Raw genomic sequence first — 25,348 nt, 5'->3', positions numbered from 1 at the left:
ACAAGTGACATGAAGTAATCCACAGCTTGGTAGTGAAACAACTGCATTAGGAGCTGCTTGTCTAAATAACAATAACAACAAAAAAAGAAATGTGTAAATGGTAGCACTAATGTGAGGTTTAGGTCTTACATCAGTTTCTTGTACCGTGGTAAGTATTTATTGCCTTGTAAATTCAGAAAGGGAAAATGTTTGGGTCACACCTGCTTCCAATAAGAATACAAGTTTGTGAAGGTAGGAATACACTGATGAATATTGCAAGTGACATCAACAATAGGTTCATAAATTTTACTGGAATGGGTAAACTCCCAAGTGTCTCGAGTATTGATGACATGATCTAAATAGCAGTAGCAACACAGCTAGACTGGGATGTTCTACACTGTCTTCTCAAAAAGGCCATCATAAATCCATAAAAAGAACATCTAAAACTACAGTGAATATTGGTAACTATACACAGCCCAGTTACTGTACAGAAGTCACAACAGGCATGCTTCACATGACGTCTGGTTGGGCTAGGGATGGGGAGACATTATGAGTACACTCTATGATTTTTAGGACAGTATCAGCTTTTAAGTCAATGAACTTATATTCCCTTTTACATGCAATGTTACAATTGTGTTGACTGTATCCATGGGAATGAAGGCCTATCAATGCATACGCAGAATGAAATTTCATTGAATGGAAGATCTTTACACTCTTGGCACAGTCAGCATTTGGATTTATATTTCAATTACAAATATATCATCCAGTCATCAGACTCTGTATATCTTAGAAGTTAGACTATTAATACATTGTATTAGAGATCTACCAGTCTATGTAGTTGACTAGACATCACTTAGTCTTGGTCTGCCTTGTGTCCATCCGGCTTATTAATTCCGATTACAATAGAATCTATAGACCCTATTATAAAAGTTTGAACTCAATCGGCCATGGGAAAATGATAAGATAAGGTGATCAATAGACTAACTTGTTAAGACAGTGCAATTCACTTGATTCAGTGTGGTTCACTTGATTAAATCAGGGGTGGGTACAGGAATTCCGTAAAGGGGAGGGGTCTTCACAAAATCAAATGGGAGATGCAGGCTCCCCCCCCCCCCATATTTAACTTATTATTTCTTTGTTTTGGTTCAATCTATAATAAAGAGGGAGCAGGTGCCCGGTGCACCCCCCTCTGGATCCGCCCTTTCAATGGTAAATTAAATTCAAACGGCCACGCGTTGTATGTGTATGACGCGTAAACCAAAGGTATCCTGTAGTCTGTGGTCTATGTTGGATGTCACACACTGGGCTATCAAAACGCAATTTTATGAGGGTTACAAGGAACTCTTTCTGTAGAGGGATGCAACTGTCTAACCTTACCATCTAAAGCAGCCCAGTAACAGCACAAACCATTGCTGCCTTTCAAGATGCTACCCTTCCACTCTAACCAGCGATTGGAAGAATAAATTTTAAAAAGCCTCCTGTTGGGAGACAGGATGCTGCAATTCATGAGTATTTTTTGACTCGCACATGGAACACATGTTTTGGTGCCCATGTTTTAATCGTATATCTTGCTTGGTATAACTTGCGCACCATCACATACAGTGATATACACTAGAGCTCTACTGCCACTGCACAACCCTAACCCCTGGGCGCTCCTTGTACGGTACACATTTATTCTCGCGTTGGGGCTGGTCGTAGTTAGCACTACTATTCAGTACAGTGCAGTGTGTACGCTATGCGTATGGGGCAGCTGGTCGCAGTTACGTGTAGGAAGTTAACAGTAACACTGCACCATTGTACTGTATACTAGTAGTTTGGCTGTAATGTAATTGTTGGGACTGTAGACAACATTTCGACAAACAGGCCTTAGAACTGTTAGTGGTCTAGACACTATATATACAAAGAACATTCTAGCTAACAATGTCTTTAGATCCTCAGACAGACTCTTTGTAAGTCCGTTGTGATCCGTCATGATCATGCACTCACTTACCGTGACATTACGAGAAGTGGTCAACACGTCTTGTCCAGTGTCGAAGTTATGCATGCATCAGTTAATGGTCTTCTGTCGACTGCGTGCTTGAATTGAAGATCCTTGCAGTTGCACGTTTTGTACCAGCTGAAGCGCGATAATAAATGTTTAATCTCGCTAGTTAGCTTGATGATCGGCACATTTTGTTGCTCGGTTACATTCGGTTACGTGTAAGCTGTATGCAACGCGATCATCCTGCGTGAAAACCTACCGCTCGGCGACAAGTCGTCGCTGCATGCTCCAGATATTTGAATGAGTGGCCAACTTGGCGAGTTGTACAGATGAGGAAAAAAAGAATAACTAAAATAATCATACGTAAATTCTTAAGTAAATATATCATGAAAAATTATTTTGTAAATATTTTTAGCAATTTTTTATGTAATTACATTAATTAATTGAGTATATCATTTAGAAAATAACGCTGGTTTTTGATAATCGCAGGAATTGATTTCCTTCTTTTCGCTTATTGGTCAACTAGTTAGGCGGTAGGTATTCTCGTTATCAGAACGTGATTTTAACAACCGTAAAGCCCCCGAAAAAAACATTTCCAAGATTGCAGGTGTATTGACACTTTGACTTAAAACACGGTACTTGCAAGTTTTAGGCATACCGAAATATGCAAAATGTGTACTTTGACATAACCGTTGTATCCACTACCAAGATGTAATGTAACATGTACATTCATAATTGGTCTTTGTGTCAAGACTATTCACTGTACCGACAAGTAGGAACACCTACCCTCAAGGATGCCTACCCGTTCGCGTACCGACGAGTACCCCTAGACGAACTTACTTGCTCACAAGCCCGATACGGGTACGCAGGCGGAAACGCCTACCCCAATTGTACCGCTAGTTTTTAGTGTGTAAGGTGAACATGTCCTTTAATTCGTAGGGCGCGGAAGTGGTCTGATGAGCAGATGACAGTGTCGATGTCGATAGGACAATAGAGGGTGATTGCCTTTCATGGAAGCACAATGTATATGCATTTCTCCACATTCTTTGCAAAGCACTTTCCCGTATTTCACCAGAGGTTATATATCTATTATTTCTTCTACTTTACTTTTTATCAAAGAGTCTTGTTCGCATATCTAATTCATTTCTGTTTAGTTCAATTCATTTTCACCAAAAAAGTAGTACATATTAATATTTCCTCAGCCTGATTTAAACAAAAGTCTCTCTATGATAATAATAAAGGACATTTATATCGCGCAGCTACTATAATGATATACTCTACTGCGCTCTATGAAGCAGTGATACACTAAACTCTTTTAGAATTATTGTGAATGAGTACCTTCTTTTCAGACCGAGGATAGTACCAAGAGTAACTACAGAAATCTTACTGTAGGATTCGATTCTAGGTTAAGACGTATATTTTCATAGGATTTATGTGTGTGTGTGTGTGTGTGTGTGTGTGTGTGTGCGTGTGTGTGTGTCTGTGTCTGTGTGCATTGCATCTGTTACCTTTAATCCAGCGCTGTCCAGGGATACATGTGTAATCGACTTTACTAATCGACTTTCAGTTGTGGAAGTTTGATATAATCTTACTGTTATCAATGATCGTCGAGCCTTAGAAACTAACCTCTTTAGCTGCCATTGCTTCTTCTGTCTCACAAAATAATGCTGTTTAAATTGCGTACATTACAGGTATAATCAACAATCACCGTCCGTCGCCCCATTTTCAAAACATATGCATATATTGGAGCCCGTAAACATAGCCCGCTCTTGGGAACATAAACAAAGCTAAGAGCTTTCTCTCGCAGCATCACATCGTCAGCCCTGAATCCTGCCTTCCGCCGAGCACTTTGGCTGAACAGATGCCAAACTGTCCGGCACCGGCTTAGCCACGGTTTCAGCCTCTTGGCGGATGTATGAACTTTCCCTCGTGTTGACGTCCTCTGTAACCCTTTCCCAACCTTATCGAGTCTTTCTCCCGCTTCAGACAGTAATAACAACAGCAATGCACTACTGTATTGAGCGTGTTACAATTACTACATTCAACATAAATAAGCTTGGCCATGTAAGGAATGACAGTATCCTTTTGAAGGGGTAATGACGATAAATTTGCTTTTTAAGTAAACATTACTTTCCTATTCTTTTGCTGACTGGCTAAAAACAGCTGCCCGTATTGCCTAATACAGATGTCAGCGCCATATCATGCGCTTGATGTGCACAAGGTTTAATCGCGAATTATTCATCGTGCTCCCTTAACGCACCTTACAGATCCGACCCGTTTAGAAGATAACTATCTCGATCGAAGTGAGATATCATACAGAAATAGTTGGAGAAACACCTTTTTAATCGATGACGCAAAGATACAGCAAACCATGTGCAAGTTACGCAGCCGGCTGGCGCCAGTCTTGCTAAAAAATTTTCCGTGTCCCCCAAACGATGGAAGGCTGAAGTTTTGCACTGACATTAGTTCGTCAGCGTTAGATCGAATAGAATCGCTCTCTCTCTTCTTTTTTAATCATTTGCGAAGTTTGGACCAGTGCCACGCGAAGAGCCGGAGCTTGACCCCGCGGGCAACATTTGTCACTCTTTGTGGATGTCTCACCTTGAAGTTTGTGGTTCTCGCGTGTTCTCATTTCACCCGCACGGAGCGGAGAAGCGCCTACACTCTTCCCCTTACCCCTTACCCCCTCCCCTATGTCAGTGTTTTTATTAAAGGACCAGCAACTCCTCTCGGGAATATCATCACAAGGTCCCTATCAGTGCAGCCATGGCCGCAAAATCCACCATGTCTTCCAAATTTTCAGAAGAATTGATTCCTTTGGTCCCACAGGCAACATGTTATGGTACCATGCCAGTAGGATTGTCGGGTGGTGGGCTTGATTGAGAGGGTTTATCTGGGACAAGCGGCCACTGCTACGTGAAGCCATATTAATTTCCTCCGATTGTGCCCGTGTCTAATACTACTAGTCGATCTTAATAGCTAAAGGGTTGTCGTAGTCTAAGAGTTTATAGAGAGAAACTACACCTTGATGATTCCGTCAAGCGCGGGGAAGAGATATGCGAGATGCTGATACTTTCGTTTGTGTTCATTATTTCTCATCTAATATTTGCTCATTTAACATACGCCGTGTACGTGTACTGGTTTGAAGGGCTATAGGCCTGATGTGTTGTGGTTCTGTAATCTGCTTCAGATCTAAGAGCCCACGGACACAACTTGGAGCTACTCGGACTATTCTTTTTGCTCTTAATTGAACCGAATGTCTTCACCACTTGACAAAAACATTTTCTTCCAGAAAAGCAGTTAAGAATGACATGGAGTTACTGAAGATTCTAAAGTGACAGCAGTTGGAGGCTGAATTGGGTAAGAGGCAAATAAGGCGATATCCGTTGTGGCTTTTCCACTTGGAAAAAAAAACACACAAGTGACTTAACTCATGAACATTGATCAAGGTGAGGAACCCATAATATGAGAAAATACAATGTCAGTCATGCCGAATGTACAGTGTCGGATGGCAGCTGGGATGGATTCTGACCCTGATTTTTTCAAAAGCGAAAACACATCACGTAGGCAAACGGCTCTGTTCCATTTCCTGTGAGACTGGCTCGTCACAAGGCGCTTTAGATCTCTCCAAGAAACTCGAAGAGATTCGATGGGAGCATTCTCTGTTCTAATCACTTTCCTGAGAGGAAAAGAGCAGTAATTTAAGACTGCGACAGGTATACCATCTGTACATTGCGATTTTGTTAAAGTGTTAGCCGCTGTCGTCGTCGTCGTTGTTGTTGTTGTTTTATTCTTCTTGGGGTCTCAGCTAGAGATAAATGTAACGTTTTAGAATCACTTTTGTTCAGAAAATGCACACTAAAATGATACTTGCCTATACTTACGTATAAGACAAATATACTTTTGGGCAATGGCATCTGAGATAATTTTGAGATTGATAGGGCATACAATATTGTGGAGATTTATTTATTTCTCACAGCTTAGTTCCAGAGATGTGAGAGCTGCAATATTTCATTTTTATGCAGAGGTAAACAGTGTTATTTTGAGTGGAACACCACCAAAACATTGTAGACCTCGATCGGTTGATATTGAGAGTTTTTCTGTCAAAAGAGTGTGAGAGTGGCTGTGAAAATTACCATCAATTTGACTACATGAGTCTTAATTTAAAATCCGCTTCGTGATTACATATCTTGAGGTAGTCTCTTTAAGAGACTAAAATTATTGCAAAAATACGCAGACTTAGTGGTAATTTAGTTAATGTTGTTATCACTCTTCATAACGTTTCTTTTATGTAACATTAGTCTGTTATTACATTCGTCGCCAATAGTGATTTTACGTTCACAGTTACATCCCCTTGATTTTCTGAATAATTTTGTGATGATTAAAGGAAATGACGGAATCAATTTGATTCCTTAAGCGCGCAGAAGACAGTTTCAACTCCCCAAATCTTTGCCAAATATTGTTAACTGATAAGATTTTAAGGTCTGGTGTTAGCGGTGTTACCTTTAAAGGGTAACCGCAAAAGGAGGTCCCCTGTGTATATCATGACCTGCAGAAGAAATCGCGGGCTGACTTTGCACGCATGTTGCCGAGTGACATCTGGCAGGGAGAAGGCACACGCTGCCAGAGAGTCCCCCTTTCCCTGCAAGGTGTTTCCAAGCCAGCGTACACACCGCACGCGCCACACGACCAAAGACTTGATCAGGCGAAAGGAAGCTACGAATCATATTTACATAGACAACGACCAAACAGTTGACATACCCTGTTACGTGCATTAGGCTCCAGCGAAGCCTCGGCCCTGCATTGTATGGTGATGTGCCAGGCACATCGATCACACGAGTATAAACTCCAATGATTATGGGAGACAACTAGCTTGAATACCCTTGACTTGATCTGTCAATTTTTACACAATGCCCGTCACCATTTCCTCCAACAGATTAAACCTGCATCTTCTCTGATCCCTTTCCTGTCTTTCTCCTTCTATAATGTCTCTCTCTCTCTCTTCCTCTCTGCATATTATGTTATACTCGACATTTCACTGTTTTTAACGAAATCTGCCACATGAGAAACTTCACAATGGTACTTTCTTTTTCATGTTATAGTTTCACTCCATTCCCTAGTGACCGATGACCACTGATGTCACCAGACTGGACAGACTATACACAATTCAAAAGAGTAAGACTCTAGCCCTGTCTTTATATCAAGAAAGCACAAAGGATTCTCCGCTAAGTAATTATCAGAACTAAAAAAGAAATCACACTGACCAGGTAAGATGTTCAGAATCATTTCTCATGGGCAGCGTATAACATACGAAGCGTTCGGTGTTTAAAAACGATATCCGATAATTTGATGAAGGCAACCCCGACAGGGTTCTATTCATGAGTTCACATCTGTCATAGATAAGCACGACTTTGTCCGATTGCCTCGTTTTGAGTCATTCAAGAAAATTGTGAACTCGTCTTCGCAATGGGGCTACCGACTGACTGCCTGACTGACCTAATTGCGAGGTCAATGTTTTGGGGTTTTGTTTGTTTGGTTTTTTTTTTTTTTGCCTCTGTTATACTCTTTGCGTGTGTGGAAGACTAGAAACCGCTTTTGTCGGATCGGTAATGATGAAGAACAAAACAAGACAAGGACAATATATACACACACAATATCAGTCGCCTCGGACCAAACGCATGTCGTCGACCTCACCCGCACAATGACCTAGAACGATCCCATGACCAACTCGCACTGGCCGACGGGAAGGGAGGTCACCGGAACACAAGGCGACGTGAGCCCAGCATCACGTGGTGTCTTTTGTTGCTCATTGCCCTTCTCTTATCTTCGTAGTGGCCGAGAGACTGTCGGCTAGTGATTTGACCAACATAATCTGTCCCCGAGAGAAAGCTTTTACGGCTGCAAAAATCGTATTTGGACACTGCTGAAGTTATTTGGTTTTGGTTTGACCTATCATGGAATGCCTCCTGACCAGAGAATTTAATGTTTTTTTTTGTTTTTTTTTGGGGGGGGGGTTGGAGTTTTTCGCAAAGAATAGTCATTTCTTTGCGACTAACTAAAAATTATTTCAAGGACTTATCAAAGTGCTCTCACACTATCTCCATGGCAGTTGAACGAAAGTCTGCAATGACTTATGAGATCTCTTTGCATACAGCCGTAATGGAATTGATTATGAGTCAGTGACTCCATGGAAAAACAACTTTTCGGATATGTCAGAATAGACGCAGGATCAAATGCTGCGCTGACATTCAAATAGTTTTAACTTTTCTAACACTGTCTTGTTCGATTTTGCATAAATCTTCGCCGATTCGTTGCCACCGATTCCATGCTTTAACATATATATTTCACATTCATTTCTTTTTAAAATGATAATTCAAAACTGATACATAAAATATTATGGTACCGCGTTTCGCTCTGATTCCTCGATTGTCCACCGAAATGGTTTGTCGGTTTCTTGTGAGTGTGTGTGTGTGTGTATGTGTTAAATGACTTGGACTATAGTGTTGACATTGTTACGTCTCTGCCCCTCGACGAACCGGACCTTATCCTTTCGGTATGTTTGCCTGCAGACAAGACAGATTCTTATTTGAATCCCTGTTGTTGTTTGTTTGTTGTTGGTTTTTCGTCTTAGATGCGGATGGGCACGGCGCTTTTATTCCTGTATTTGATCTTTGGCTACATAAGGTTATTTTCTACAGTCCACATGTTCGAGAGTATCAATAAAGAAGGTTCTATGATAGTCTACAACAAAGAGAAGAATCAAACAGCCTTCTCTGGAAATGAAACTTAAATGGGAACAAGAAAGCGAACAAAATTCAGTGAGATATAGAGCGCAAAACCAAGTCGTCGTATCCCCACTGACTAGAATGTCATCAGGATGTCTTTTCCTAGGGTATCGCGGAAGTCCAGACAACAGCATCGAGAGATCGAAACATCCAGGCATAACGTCAGATTAAGAGCAGACCCCAACCTCGCCGTTAGGAGAGGATTGCCCCAAGGTTGGCGGTCGGATGTCGGTGAGGACACCGCCAGACGGGACGACACGTCCGCAGTGTTGTCTTTGTAGGTGGCGTATTATGTAATAGTGAGAGTTTTATTTGCCCAGGGTAGCTTCTTTAATACCAACTCTGCTCTTCCAGAGGACTTAGCTGCCATCGTAATTTTACTCTCAACATTGCTGGGTTATCTTTACTACTTTCTGGTTGAGAGGGACGTAATGGACAACACATTATAGTTTTAATAGAGATAATGATGCTGTTTTCTGTGTCCAGGGTAGCCTCTTCAGTGTTGCCACTGTTCTACCAGAGGACTTTGTCATTGTCATAACCCTATAGCGTCGCCAGGTACCCATTTAAACACGTGGGTCGAAAGGGACATTGTGGGTAAAATCTTGTCCAAGGACGTAATTGAGCACTGGACTGGATTCGAACTCGGGTCCTCCGATTAAACGTCAGGAGTCTTATCCACTTTGCCAAATTGTCATCCAATAATGTGGTCTTCTCTATCCAGGGCAGCCTCTTCAGTGTTGCCACTGTTCTACCAGAGGGCCCGGGCATTACCGTTATCCTATCGTTGCCACAGGTACCCATTTGAACACGTGGATCAAGAGGGACATGGTGTATGAAAACATCTTGTCCTCAAGGACGTAAGCACTAAACACGGGTCCTCCGACTGAAAGTCAGGAGTCTTATCCACTGTGCCAAAGTGTCCTCTACACTGATCAAGGATGAATTCATCATGAGCATAGGATTCGAACCCAAGCCCTCTTGTTTCAAAAGATCAATATCTGATCCATTGTATTCCCACATCTGTGGACTGCTTTCGTCTGGTATAAAAATTCTTATTGGGGATTGTTATCCCTGTCTTGTCAATGATCTATTTTGTTCTTGTTCTTGTTAAGGGAATTTTCAAAATAATTCCTCGCAACAGTCTTTGGCACAAGCATTTCCCTTAGCGAAGGAGGGGAAAGTGTGTGTGTGTGGGGGGGGGGGGCAGAAGCAACTTTCCGAGATAGTATAGTTTGACCCCTCTGGTTTGACGCGCGGCATGTTATTCTCTATCGAACAATAGAGATCCAAGGACCAAGAGCGACCTTATAGGAGACGACTTAGGTGTTGTTGTGTATGAGTGCAGTTTGTTTCTTTATTATTTGGAGGGAGTGACAGCCGGTGAAATGACAGAAACCGATGCTGATGACAGAAGAATACGATTGCTATGAAGAAGGAGCAAAGCACATATGATATCAGCAGTCGTAGTTGATATTTTTTGGTTGAATAGCAGATGGTAGGCCTATATATAGCAGTGGCAGCAAGAGCAGGAATAATGGTATATTTGGAGGAGGAGGAGGAGAAGGAGAATGGACAGGGGTTGCCGTGGTAGCGGTAACTTTAACTGGAAGAAGTGATAGAGCGATGATTGAAATAAAAATCTTTAGTGATGATGAGGTTGTTAGTGGTGATAGTGGTAATTCTGAGGGGAGGGGTTGTAATGGTATATAGTTGATGATATTGTATATAGCATTTGATATCGCCAACTTTTTCACCGCGGGGATCATACTCCATGTGATATCCTGATAAGGAGCATACAACATTTTCGTAGTCAACCTTTTGCAGAGGAAAATTTAGGGAAAGATATAGTTTTAGAACGTGTATAATTCATTATTTTGGATGTTTGGGGGGTTTTTCCAGCCCGTTTTCAAGCACACATATGTGCTCTTTTCTGTCAGTTTTTTTTCCTTCTTTCGCATAGCGCTGATATGGGACTGAGCACCAAGAGCTGGTATTTCCTGTCAAGAAATCGCCTAGATTTGAGCGCAGTTTGCTCACGTGACAGGAAATATACAGAGGCGAGTTCATGCCTAGCGCCTTATCGCAAAACCACCGAGAGCTAGCGAGCTCAGCAGTGGGACAACATTTCAACGTCGAGCTCATTTGGGACTCCGCAGCTTGGCTCATGTGCTATAGAGTAGCGTCACTCCAAGTTGAAGCTGACTTGGATGGAAAGCCGAAGAATGATGAAAAAAGCCTAACACACACACACACACAAATATTGAATTGAAATAAATTCAAAACGATTGAAAAAAAAAATAACAACAGCATACATCGAGCTCATAATTATCGTGGCCTAGCCCCCAGAACTTTTTGTTTAACTCCAGATTTACCTTTATAGAATATCACTTTGGAAAGTAAACGAAAACAAAGAAATCCTGTGTTTTTCATCACATTGCATAGTGAGACAGCACTTGCTAACCAATAGGAGACTTGCTGGATGATTGCATGGTAGCGTCATCTTTGTTGCAGATGAGCTGTGAAAAAAAAAAATCACTGTTTCGAGAATGAATGAATGCCTTTAAAACTCCATAACTTTATTATTCCTTTTCTATTTGATTGTTTCAAACCTTTGACCCCCAGATGTTCTCACTGTAAAGTATATTGAAACATGGAGCGGCGCTTATGTTTCCCTTTTGCAACCCTGAAATTCAAATTCATTTCGTAAACTGGTATATAAAGGTGGTAGGTTATTCAGATCTTCCCTCAGGATGATAAAACTGGAAACTTCTTTATGGTGTATAGGGGGAATATACTTTAGATTTCCAGGGAAGTTATTCGGAACCCGCAAAAATGTCAACCGTCATTCTTCACTGTTCTCGGTACAGAAGGAGAGCCTACTCTAAAGTATCAAGGGATTAGTTTTTCATTTCTGTTTTTTTTTAATCTTTGGTGTGTTCCCTTAAGATTTCACACACGATGTTAGGAGATAATCATTCTTCAACCATGCAAACTTTCATAATGTTTGCAAAGGGATAGGAATAGTGGCTCATCCCGGTATGAAACATGAACGTTTGATTATTATTGTAACTCTTTTCCTCACCTCCGCCCCCTCCCCCCTCTCTCCTTCTATGTCCCCCCTTCCCCTCTCTCCCTCTCTCCCCATTTCCCGGAAATCGGAAAGTCATTCTCAGGGCCTCCCGGACACGTCGTTTTTGTCGACAAACTCCTCACCGTCTCTACGACGAGTAATCAAAAAGACATTTCAGTAGTAGTACCTCCTCAATCTACGGAAAGAAAAGCTAAAAAAAAAAACAGTTATATGGACATGGGACAGCCCCTATCGTTCTCTCTCGTGGACGAGGGGGCTTGGCGATGACATGTTGCGCTTGTTCTGTTACAACTGGCTGCGAGGGCATATAAGGAACATTCTCTTCCTCCTCCCTCTCTTTCTCTCAGATTTTCTGCGCTCTTCGGTGTGCTTTGCCTTCCTCGAGTGACGCTGGTTTGACAGGAAACCAGAGATTAAGGTGGACGAGGGGGAAGAAATCGGGGAAAGTTTTTACCTTCTCTTCGATATTTGACAGTAGACGGTGTACTTATATACAACAAGCCAAACTTAGGTTTTGCAGCACACGTACAGCCATTCGTTCAGCTTTGTACAAAAAACACAGAAAATGCAGCTGTGATATGGTAGCATCATAACTATGCATCCATGCAATAGCCTGAAGAAATCTGTGATTGCGTATTGCTGAGCCAGTTTTATAGGCACTTGTTAAGTTTTCCAGCTGACACAGCGCCAGAGTGTAGTGTAGGTAACATACGTAGCTCAATTATTGTTGATATAATCAGAGTTTGCTTTGCTACACAAAGACATAGTTCATAATACGGAGGAAACTCGTGATAGAACATGAGGTGTCCTTTGAAGTTCGTAATATTATCAACATAACGGTTTTCCTTTCATGTTATCTGAAATATTTCTTAAACGTTACATGAAAGCCCTCGCAAAATTTTTCCTTCCCCCCCCCCTCTCTCTCTCTCTCTCTCTTTGCAAACACTTATATAACGAGAAAAGGCGTGCAGGTGTTCAGTTCAAGTTGACTCTTCTTTTAAAATTAGGTCACACACAGGGGTTCCGCAGACTATACGATACAATGCGATTCAGTTTCCATGCGTTTTGGAGCTTTGTACTATGCTTCATGGAGAAAAGAACGAATAAACATCGCATTGTTCCGTTTAATTTGCTTAGCCGTGAGAGATATCAACCAAGATATCATTTGTAGTCTAGGAATGTAAAATTCAATACTTAGGGCATTGGAACAAGTGCATGAGTTACGTCGAAAAGGAATCAAAATTCATTGCACTGCGATGATGATAATGACGACGACAACGACGACGACGACGAGGATGATGATGATAATGATGATGCTGATAATGATGCTGATTATAGTCATTTGTAACTCAGAATTCTCAAAATCTTATGGTTAGTTAAATAAGAAATATACTGCAAAAGACAATTCAAAGAATTAATGCTCTTAAGAACATGGAATAGATGACTACGTCTGCAATTCTGAATAGGCCAGGAAAAAAAGACAACCTGCAACCAGTCGAAGAGCACATACTGTGTTTTGTGAATTCTCCCAGAACTGCTCATCGACTTCGGCAGGTTGGTTATCGTGAGCAATTCATTTGCCTCAAAGTCATTCATGGATGGATGTCAGGAAAATGTCCTCGAATTCAAATTAGATGCGGTTACTGACTATTAATAGTGGTTTTACTGACTATGATTAATAGGTACTCCGGAGATGGCGTGCATATTTTGGTACCGTCTTTTCACTTTTTTTTGTCGCCTTTCGCCAATATTCTAACAAGTCACTTCGTTGTTCGAAATAGTTTGGGATCTTTAACCAGGCCTATAGAGTAGAGTACACCTCCGACCTGTCGTAGAAAGTCTACAAGCCAACATGGTAATGTAACAGTTCAGGAGGAATTTGTTTATGCCATATTGAATTCATTTTTAGATTTTCTAAAATGCGATGTCAGCTATATAAGGGTTAGAATTATTTGGTAATCACTGCACTTTCTCCTACTCAAAACACTCGTTCCGAAACTGAACGTTGTATACCACCTTGACATTGCATTTATTGTTGATATTGAAAGAAGAAAGTGAGGTAATAAAATAATTCTGTCTTTGTTAGTTTAGTTCATTTTAATGTGGCATAAACATATAAAACAATGAGTTCTTTGAAGAGCAAGTTCTCATTGACAGATGATATTTCATAAAGAAACATTAAACAAAGAAATATGTAAAAAGTGTGCGTAAAGGGACTGGGCAATACAAATGCATGTTGACTTGCATTGCTGCAGTATCCATGATCACCACCTATGTGGCCAATTTGTCGTATGCTTTATGATATTTTTTCTGCTATTTTGCTTCAGATTACTTGGATTCGCTCACAATCAATCTTCCAAACCAAGACTCTGTCAATGGTGTCTTCTGTCTGTGATTGGTACAGTACAAATGTAATAAACAACAGACACTGGACGCCATCGTCTCCTAAGACCGCGCATAACTTGCATCTTTTAACGTCTTATAACACCTCCATGGCCAGATTCCCTATAAAAAAAAATGCGGTTAGAATATACCCTGAAAGATGTGCAGCGAACTACTAGTGAATTAAAATTAAAAATCGGAGAGAAATTTGAGTTTCAGCGACGAATAGGGTCGCCAATTATAGGAATCCCAGAGCTACCAAGTCTCACGCATTCTGCGTGAGAGTAAAGCATTTAGGGTCTGTCTCACGATCTCACGCATGGCACTCATTTTTCTCACGCATCTGGTGAAGTCTGCAATTTGGGCCAAAAATAAGAAGAATAGCTCAAAGGATTAGAGTGATAGTTGCAATTGAAGGTATATTTCCCTTTTGCCTTTCAAAATTAGTAAAGAATAGTCACTTAAGTATGCACCAGATCGCATCATTAAGAGCTAATAATTTAAAAAAGCTCCCTACCATGGGAGGGGGACACCCTCCTCGTTCGCGTGCGCATGCGCGCGAGCGCCGAGACGCCGAGTCATAAAAATCTCACTCATAAAAGTTTTTTGAACTTGGCATCTCTGGAATCCGTGGGCGAAGGTCGTCGGCCTCCGCCGAAGTCGTTGACTCGTTGGCAAACAAGAGCAGTAAATAGGCAGGCATCATGACCGTGGCTATTAAACTGAGATGCTTGCACGTTTCCATCTGTGTTAGTAAGTGCTATGGTTAACTTTTTCTGTGACAATGAGTCAAATGTGCACAAATTTCACACACAAACCTATATGGACAGGTAATAGATGTGGTACGCAGAGGGTTAATTACTCGAGTAACGTGTAAGACTATACATTGACTGAGGAAATTCGTCAGAAGAAACACACAACCTACATACAGAAATTCTGCTGTCTTCGGAAGTATCTTCATAGTCCCTTATAGCGGCGGAAAACAAGACCACATTTTGTCGGACGGTCGACGATGACGAAAATATCAATAAATATACAAATAAATTACTTAACCATTAGTGTGTATTTAGTGTAATACGGAGACCTTAACGTAGCATGCTGAGACGTCGACTCCGCAACCAACAGAGACACGACTCACCACCACAGGTCGCCATCCGTAGTCTCCAGGCCAATGAGTTATCCACTGTAGAAACCTTTGCTAGGGATTTGGTACTTGTTTATGATTTAAGATCCCGACTGTGTTGAAGAAACAAAGAAACAAGCCCTTATTCTTTCCATCATGCTGAGCTGCCATGCCGCTGCACAGCTCTGTTATTACCATTAATTTATATTCTTCTCCCAAACTGTCTTTCGAAATGATAAAGTCACCTTTTATCCAAGTAATAACTATGTTCATAGTATAGTAGGACACAGCTTAATCGTGACTTTTTTTCTTTTTTGCTTTGAAAAGTGTTACTATGAAGTTTACTTCAATGTGTAAAGCAACGGAAAATGACCTTTCGAAATCTTTGGGGGGGGGGGGGGGAAGCAGTGTCCCCACCAGAACATTTTCATAACCGTGCATTTCGAGGTTCATACTCCGGTTAAAGGGGGGAAATGCAAATACTTCCCTTATTCATTACCAACGCGCTCGCTAGGCGGAAAAGATGTATTAATATGCCTACGTCAGAGAAGGCGGTGGTGCATGCGTGGCCAGTGGAGACAAGCAGGTAGTAATTTTGTCCGATTTCCACTGCGTCCTCTCGCTCTCACCTCTTCCCTCCCCCTCCCTCTCCTCCTTTTCTTTCTCTTTTTCTCCCCTTTTCTCTGTTTAATATTGAAGAATCCACTCTCAAGGGATGGTCAGAATGACATTGAACTGTAACCTGTTCCATTGTTATAGTTAATTGGACCCTCTATATCTGTCCTATAAAAGAGCATAATCGCATAATGGGAAGGATTCACAATGATCTGCCTTTCTGTACAGTCTAATACACTATACCATGTGCATCTATCTAGCAACGATTAGAATATTGCTTGTAGACGAAATTATTTTCAGCATTTTTTAAAGAAAAATGACAAACTCCACAACATCAGCATGGATGGAGGTATACGACTGTACTCACCTTGCAGAGTCAGCAAAATGCAAAAGTATCACGCAGTGACGTCATAAGTGACTGCTCTGATCTCAATGATGGACTCGCTGCATGCTGGTCATCAATGTGTGTCATTTACTAAAGTAGTATTTTCTACACAGGTCTGCAGAGATGCGTAATGTAGTCCACAAAACAGTCTTGATCAGCCACAACAGTGCGAGGCAAGTGGTGCAGGCGTCCCCTAAATTCTTCTTATTCATGCCTTGGGTCCCTGTGACTACCTGTATCACCCTATAATCTGGATCACAGTGATAATAATACAAAATATGAAATTGAATTGAATAATCGCCATGATGATGTGTGTTAAAAGGGACTGCGATGATTGCTAATATATCTGCATCAGAAGAGAGAAACTTACATGATATTGAGCCCGAAATATTATTACCCACAAACTTTATTCCATCGGTGTTATAGGGTTCAGTGAAAAGACTGTTACAGGTGTCTGTATATAAGAACAAATATACGCGGAGGGACTGAATGCGGCTATAGCCCGTGTGTTCATTAGCATTTAGGAGCTTTTAGTGACAACTTAAAGTTTATCCAAACACCAACAGGCAAAAAACAAACAAACAAACAAAATAGATAATGTGCAAAAAAAGTGTTTACAGGTGCGAATAGGGAAGTTTAATGGACTGGTATCAAGTTAGGATTCAGTTGATTCTAAATGATCTGAACATGAACATGGAGCTTGTTGCTTAAATTCTATAATTTCAATATAATGTGCTGACGAGGTTGATATTTTCTGACAGCACTTCTCCCCTTAAACTGCGTAGCCTCAATATATGCCATTTATCCGATAATTTTCATTACGTCTCATCCAGCAGCTTGTTGTGTTTTTTTTTTTTAATCATGTTGCCTTCCTGGAGTGTGGCACTAGGTTCCTTTTAACTGCATGTGTTCATGCTGTTAAAAAGTTTCAAGAGGAGTATCTGCAGAGACTTGGTCAGTTAAAACAACTCATAATCGGGGTAAAATGCGTTGAAAAACGCGCCATGGGGGATGTCGATGACATTTAGGCTGGGAGTTACGGAGGAAGAGCAATAACCACGTGATTAGTTATTACGCACGGAAATCACAAGTCCCGACAGTGGCGTTGAATTCAATCAGCTCTTGTTGGTCCCTGATGATTTAATAATGCCCATGACTATATAGACTTCGTCACGTGACCGTGAAGTTGTGTTTGGCTCAATTCAGAAACATCGGCCGCAATTTCGCCCCCACTTCCCGCGAGAGTGTTTCGTGCGGAGAAGGGTGCACGTTGCGCTGTGTGTAGGGCTGGCTGTCCATTGTCATTATTTAATCTCAAACTGAGCCTTTTTGGCAGGTCCTTGAAATTTGTTCAAAGTTCATGATTTAGATAGCAGCAGCAAAGTGTTTTCAAACAAAATGTGGGCAAAAATCGTGGTACTATAGTTTGTATTATGTGTTAATTGTTATGACTTGAATTACCACGCTGTTCATTACGGAGAGTAACAAAATGTCGCATGCATATTTATGTGCAAGATTGACACTATGTTGGTATTTGAACATTATCATCGAACAAAAACTAATTAATAACATATCACTTGTTTTCCACTCAAGTTGTCTAAACAAGTTTGCAACTTGTATTTAAGTATTTTGTACCGGTTATGTAATACTATAATTGCAATGACATTTCATTTTATCAGTGAGCGAAGGAGTCAGAACTGACTTAAATGAATTTTCAAAACCTTCATCTAACTCCTATGTTATATTTTCGCGAAAACTGAAGACTTTTCTAGAATCGTGCACAAGATCCAATATGAATAAGCATTAAGAAATGAATGAATGGAATGATTTAACCAAGTGAAAGAAAAGGCAAATGTCTTCACGTCTAATCCTTTGTGAAACGAATGTGTGAAAATACGTGCTTCCACTTTTTGAATGAGTCAATATGGGGAGAAATCCAGTATTGAGCGGTAATCCTTTTCACCTTTTCTTCATTCTGCCTTACATAGATCCCTGTGCTCCCAAAGACCACCTTGGCAAGGAGTTCGTAGTTGGGTTCCTTGAGGCTCCTCCAGACATCAGTCCGCAACTCTACATTGTTGGGTCGCGTCGCAGTAGCCGAGTCGTCATCTACACGACGAAGGGCAACTTCAGCTTAGACGTTACCGCGTACGCTCCAATCAAGACCGTAGATCTTATCTATCCGGATTTCGTCGGGTCCAGCGCCATGCTTGTTATCTCGGAACACGATGTCAGCGTGTACGGCGTCGATCGCGGCGCTCAAACGATGGACTCGTTCCTCGCACTCCCCGTCGATGCATTGGGTACAGAGTACTACGTCATGTCCTACGACATTCCGACACGGGTAGCGAGAGATAAGCGTGGATCACAGTTTATGGTGATGGCCGCCCACCACGGTACCAGTGTCGTCATTAATTTCACTGGAAGAGCAACGTGTGCCGGGCAACTGGTAAGATCACCATTAGAGGTGACCTTGAATAGGCTCCAAACTATCACCTGTATCAGTGCCGACGAGGATCTGACTGGCACGCACGTGGTTTCCAGCAAACCCGTTGGTGTTGTGTCGGGGAATCGGTGTGCCAATGTACCTAAAAATCAACGTTACTGCGACCATCTTGTGGAACAGTTACCACCAGTCAGTAGTTGGGACACCAGGTTCATCACGTCGTCTCTGAACGGACGCTCTGGTGGAGATCGCTTCCGGGTCATTGCCTCCAGAAACAACACACTTGTTCAAACTACGACATCGGCGGGGAGTTTTATTCTGCAAGCAGGAGAGTTCAAGGAACTCGAGGTAGCATCCAACTCAAGCGCGGCCATTGTATCGGACTATCCAATACTGGTGATGCAGTACAGCAAAGGTGTGTGCAGGGGACTACCAGCAGACTAAGATTTATCCAATTTACCCAATCGTATTTACAACAAATACTATTGTCTCACAAATCCTTCACAAGAATTAAGGGGGGGGGCAAACATCTTGTTGTAAGCGTTTGTTTGTATTTTGTAATCTTTGAGATAGTGTGTATGCCACGCTGGACTGTTTTTTAATGCATAATGCACGTTAGGCTGCAAATTATTTGTGAATGACACGATTTAATTCTTCAATTTTTTTTTAACCAGCTCCTAATTATCCTGGCGCTTTACGGTCACTGCTTAGCTGACACATAATCTTATTGATGTACATCTTTGTCGTAATTTTGTTCAATTGTTTGCTTGTATCTCAGGAGGAAACATTGACGGAACGGGAGCCGACCCTTTTATGATGCTGGTACCTGGTGTAGGACAATTTCTAGGGGAAGCGCTGGTGCCAACCGTCACCGCGGCGACCCGCCCAAATCTCACCAACAACTTCAACATCATCATCGATTGCTCGTCAAAGGATAACCTCTATCACGGCATCTTTCATTTTCCCGAAGCAGACTTCGTACCTGCCTCAACGGCGACGGAGAGTTTACTTGGCAAGAGATATTGCATCACCCATCAGGGTCTCACAAGTCGGAACCAAGGGTTGTACTTTCTCGAAGACAGATTGAGCGGTTTTAATTCGTTCACCGTGCTTGTCTATGGTTATTCTCTTGTGGGAATTGAGGCATACGGGATGCCAGCCGGCCTGGTGCTCCGGAATAACTCGTGCCCCACACCGCCGATGAGGATCAAGTCAACTCCGTCCCCTCCCGCTGGTATTGTTTGCCCTACGGTTGGTTCACCCGTCCCACAAATGGCCACCACGAAATCCGACGTTGTTAACTACGGTGCCCCAGAGTTCCCCTTGGACCATACTGTCAATGATGTCAACACCGAGCCAACCACTGGGTTGAATCCCAATAAACAGCCGACGCCTCGCGGAAATTACCTCACAGTCGCGATCATCATTGCAATGTTTTCTTCAGTGATTATCACCATCCTCATAATTTACATATGCGTGCTGAGAAGAAGACTACGGCGACTGATGGATGAGCGTAAAGCTCTTGGCCAACTCCGGCTAAGTTCAATGCAAGTTGGTCCAGATGGCTACATAGATCTCGATGGGTCGCAAATATCCCAACGAGAATACATGACACTCAATAACACAGACGGGGTATGGCGGGTGGGGAAAGTTCGTCGCGTTGATCGCAACTTGTTTAGGAGCTTCAGTGGTGCCACTGGAAAGTCGTCCTCACCCGCAACCGGCCAATGCAATGGAAAGACTCCCTGTGTCGAAGGGAGCTTTCGAGATCGACGCCTAACGTCTACTGAGTCAACACCACAGGACCAGGCGACTGCTACGGGCCTCACCAGACAACTCAGCACAACCGAGTCTTGTGGCGGAGTAAGCCAATCAAACGGATCTACCGCTGCACTTATATCTCTAAGCAGACATGGGAGTATATGCGAGGAAACCAGCATGGATTCTTTTCCAAAGCTCCGCCCGCTGGCTCCAAACCGCTGCAGCAGCAATCGACACACAAGCTTTCATCTAGACTCCTTTGCCCATGGGGACTTGCTTCAAACACGTCGCCAGAGGAAACCCCTATGGCGGAGTGTGAGCAACCCAGGAGTCAACCCTTTCTCGAGTGTTCACGGTGACGTCAAAGTGTTATACGAAGTGCCGAAAAACAATCGTCCCTTGACTACCACTGGCACTGTAAGCAGTACTTCTACACACTACGACCGACCACGGAGGCAAAGGACTAGCAGCGAGGAGATCTCGCCCGCAGCCAGCATATTCTTGACGCAGTTTCCGAACACATTGTCATCTAAACAAGATGACGGGTACATGAGTATGAAGGACCCCCGAACGTCCGTATCGAGTCAGGCTAGCGGCTCGCATCAGGGCGACGTTTCGCAGACGTCGGCTTCGATAGCAACCAGCATGATGGACAAGGCGTACACGTCCATTCCGGACGAGAATTTTAACAATGCAAACGATGCTGGTGATACTGACTCTACGGACTACACAGAGTTGTACTGATTAGAATGAATAGTTATTCGCTGCATTGTACTTTGGTAGTTGGGATTTTTTTTAAAGATTCCCAATACTTGCCTTTATCAGTGCTACTTCGCCGACATGACATGCGCGCAGATTCGTTGCATAATCGAGGTAAAACAAGTACTGCTGTTCAAAACGAAACTCTCATATAAATAGAGTGTCAGACAGACACAATGTAGATCTGTTCTTTGCAAACAAATAAGCAAGATGCTGCAGATTTCTTTTAAGCACTACGGCTTCTCGTTTTATATAGAAAGACAGTCATGCTCTACTAACTCTTTCGAGCTTTTTATGAATCTATCCATTACTTCTTGCTAAGTAGACAAGCCCTTTAAACTGACTATACTTATAATCTTATCTTCCAGCAGTTTGGCACACGATACAGACCGTTGTAACGAGTCTAATATGAAGGGAGTGTTGTTCTATACAACCATTCGACGTTTTCTAGGAATATTTCTTCCTTGAGATTGGTGAATACAGTGACTTAAAGGGATTGCGAGGATATTCCCCGTCTCCCTCGAATGCTTCTCTTGGTTATAAAACTATCAATTTGATGCAAGGCAATAGGCACACTGGTAAATACAAAAATTGAGCTATCCCACTGTTAGGCCTAAGTTAAAGGGATGGTACAGTATTGGTGGAGATGAAAATTGGGCTCAAACTTTTTTGCGGGATACCAAGAAAACACTTATGAAATAGTACAGAGCATACCGTTTTAAGAGGAATTTAATATTTATTTGATAAAAATCGGGTTTGGAATAACTGAAACATCCAAAAACAAAGTAAAACAAAACGATGGTAATAAAATGTGGGTCCCACACTTTATTAGGAGCGCTATGTTTTGGATATCTCGGCCATTTCAAAACCAATTTTCATCAAATAAACATTGAATCCCTCTTGGAATTGCATGCTCTTTCATATTTCATTAGAGGTTTCTCACTATCTCACCAAAAATGATAAAAACCTGAAGTTAAGTTTCAACCAAAACTGTACGGTCCCTTTAAACTGACAAATAATGCTTTCTCACAACGTGCAATGACATATATCGTTTATAGTTTACAAATCTAACATTACTTCTGTAATAACTTACCTGACATCTTTCGTGTTTGGTGACTATTAAAAAGTTTGAGCAATCGGTGTAAAAATAGATGAAATTATGCATGTGCTTACGATTCATACAACTCCGCACATTCAATAACTAATGTGTCATAATTACTTTTATATTATTAGCTTGTTTGCATAGATTCGGTAGATATCGGGAGAGCTTGCCGGAAAGGCGATTTCTTCTTCTAAAATTATTTCTATAGTGTCTTTTTAATCTTTTTCATATGCATCGTCTATGTGAATCGTAGATGCATTTATGTGGTCGGGACTCAAACTTTTAACATGGCAGAGGGAGCTATGTTGAGGCTATTTAGCGGCTGCTCGTGCCTCGTGCCTGTTTGATTGACTATAGCACAGACGATCCATGCACTGTTGATAGTTGCATAAAGTCACTAATGACAGTATTTGACGCTTCACAATTATCATCATCATGTGAACGAAACGTCACTAAATAGTTAACCATGTAGTAAGTGGCGATTGATGCTCATTGTTACGAATTCCTCCATCCCCCTCTACTTTAAAGCTTTTAAATGATGTTTTCCGTGGGGGGTTTTTATCAGAAAAAAAATAAAATCAAAATTAGGGCAGTCCATGTTATATTTTAGAATGGCAAAATATGCTGAATTTGCAACGTCCGTCAGTCATTGCTCTGGCCCTATCATTCACGTTGAAAACAAACGTAAGAAATGAATTTGAAGTTCATATGTGATAAACAGCTTCTGCACGATACAATTTTGATATCGTTCGAGGTTTAGGAAGAATTAGTCCCATAACGACTAAATGACATAAAGTACAAACAAAAATTCGCGAGATGTTTATCCAATCAGTGCAATCTCCTGTCCTGTTCAATCAGAGCGTAAGTTTGATCAATGTCAACGTCCATAGCGTGTGTATCGTTCTCTTGATGTTATATTAATGGAGAAGAAATGATATTCTTCTGGTAACAATTCTGTAAAAAGATGAACTATAAATATGTTCACGGTAGCGCAGATAAATCGTGCAATTCGAATAATTTTTTTAACATATACGTGTATGTCAACTGGTTTCAGAAATCAAGGAACGTAGAGAACCAATAGCAAGGTGGATTATCTGCGTAGAGATAAAGATCCCTGATCCCTGAACCTACTGATGTGTTATATAGAGATCAGCATTCACATCACCTCATCGACAACAAGTTTGTACACAAGTCGATGCGAAACGAAAATTAATTTTCCAGCTCAGGAAAAAAACAATGACAACAAGAGAAAAAGCTGGTTTTTGTGCATAATATCTGATTACACAACTGCATTGTTTTACAATAGAACCCACTGATGTAATACTAGTAATAACTGAGAAAGAAATTAAGCCTGATACACAAGGGGAACAGCGATAGGGACGTTTGAATATTTTCCAGAGACATGCCTTTCTTCTTAATATTGATACATCAATATTAACAGCGCGTGCACCGTGATCTTGTATGGTACCGGTAATGTATGGATTTTGAATGGTATGGTTGCAAGTTGGTTCCCTTGTTGTTATAGTCTAAAGCTGTACGAGTATAGGCAAAAATGTTATCGCAAGTGATAGAGAATGTAAGATGAATAACATGCAACTTGACTCAAGTGCTGTCTCTCCCACCGCCCCCCCCCCCCCCCCTTTTCCCCTGGGTGACTGTTTTGAATTCCCCGGGACCCTGAAAGGGCCCTAGATTTTAACTCTAAATTTCTCTTTTTATGCTACACATTGTCAATTTCCTGGGAGCCCTGACAATGACTGCTAGGTTTGGGGTTGAAGGGCAGATTTAACGCATAGGTCTTAGAAAGTCAGGAAGTCGACATTTTCAAGGGATAAAGACGCGGTCGTACACCCAACATACCGCACTACATTTGAGATCGATTGTGACGGTTTGAACAGATGATCACCGGGCAATAAATAAAGCGAGTATACGAGGGTGTGGTCATAATATCTGCGGCCTATCTCCGCACAGTTTGTGAACGTTCTCCCCTTTTTGGGGGGTTAACCTAAGGTCTGCTGCTACAGGGACACATGAAACTCTATACCGATATTGAGCATTTTAGGGCCTGGAGTAGACAATTTTCACAAAAGTAAATTTCCTCTCATCAAATCTCTGTCATGTTTGCTCTATACTTCCAGCGACCAGTTTGTCATTGAATTAACATTAATTTGCTTACTTATAATCTGTCAGAGTACGAATGGTGGAGAGATAAACTTCTGGTGGTCGCCTTTCTTAGATTTGATTCGACATATTTCCTTTCAATTTTATCTGGAGCGAACACTTCAGTATACTATGCGATTGAAATTGGCTTTAGCTTTGACATTATTCAACTTGTTTGAAATGTGTGCTAATTGGATCTGTTTGCAGAATTATGTGTAAAAAAGGTATGTATTTCTTAATGAGCTCTATCATTCATGAGATGAGTTGCGAAACACAACTTTAAGCATGGTATCTGCATACAGCACGCCGACCGTATAGCACAAGCATATTATTGTGCGTAGGATATCTTGATCACAATCAGTGGGTATCTTCATGCAACTGAGGTGTTCAACGTGCAATACAATCAAGACATGTCTCCCCTCTTTCTAATCATCACGCTCAAGTTCATCGGACAGCAGAATGGAGGATTAAAAGTGAGCGTTGGGTTGGATTTACGTCCATTCTCGAGCACCCGTGGTATTATGACTAAGACCAATACCCTATGGCTCAACCCCGGGAGCTCAACCCACTTGTCAGCAACCATTTTACCAAGAAACAAAAGAGAACAAAACAAAGGCGAAACAAAGAAAGTAACCGCGAACACAGGTGGGAAGAAATCGTACGAGGAAATGCTATTTGGGTTGCACTTTTCCAAACTGTTAATGCAGCCCCGCGTGCAACAACTGATAGCTCGCATGTGGCGCGCTCTTAACTCTCTTTATTATTTTCGTCAGCAC

General features: G+C 41.7%; 1 protein-coding gene across 1 annotated transcript in view; it reads left to right on the top strand.

Annotated features, from left to right (window-relative positions):
- LOC139718180 (uncharacterized) overlaps window positions 1-21,498 on the top strand; it is a 36,849-nt gene extending 15,351 nt beyond the window's left edge. Inside the window, exons 2-3 of the mRNA XM_071629659.1 lie at window positions 18,333-19,205; window positions 19,569-21,498. Of these exons, the coding sequence (XP_071485760.1) occupies window positions 18,333-19,205; window positions 19,569-21,295 (2,600 nt within the window). The 3' untranslated portion in view covers window positions 21,296-21,498. The remainder of the gene's footprint in view (window positions 1-18,332; window positions 19,206-19,568) is intronic.
- Window positions 21,499-25,348: the final 3,850 nt, after the last annotated feature.

Source organism: Diadema antillarum, unplaced genomic scaffold, assembly GCF_040938485.1.
Source record: "Diadema antillarum isolate AM-2024a unplaced genomic scaffold, OU_Dant_1.0 scf00000091, whole genome shotgun sequence".
Taxonomy (NCBI): domain Eukaryota; kingdom Metazoa; phylum Echinodermata; class Echinoidea; order Diadematoida; family Diadematidae; genus Diadema; species Diadema antillarum.
The sequence above is the reverse complement of the archived record's forward strand: the minus strand, read 5'-3'. Positions and strand labels throughout refer to the sequence as shown.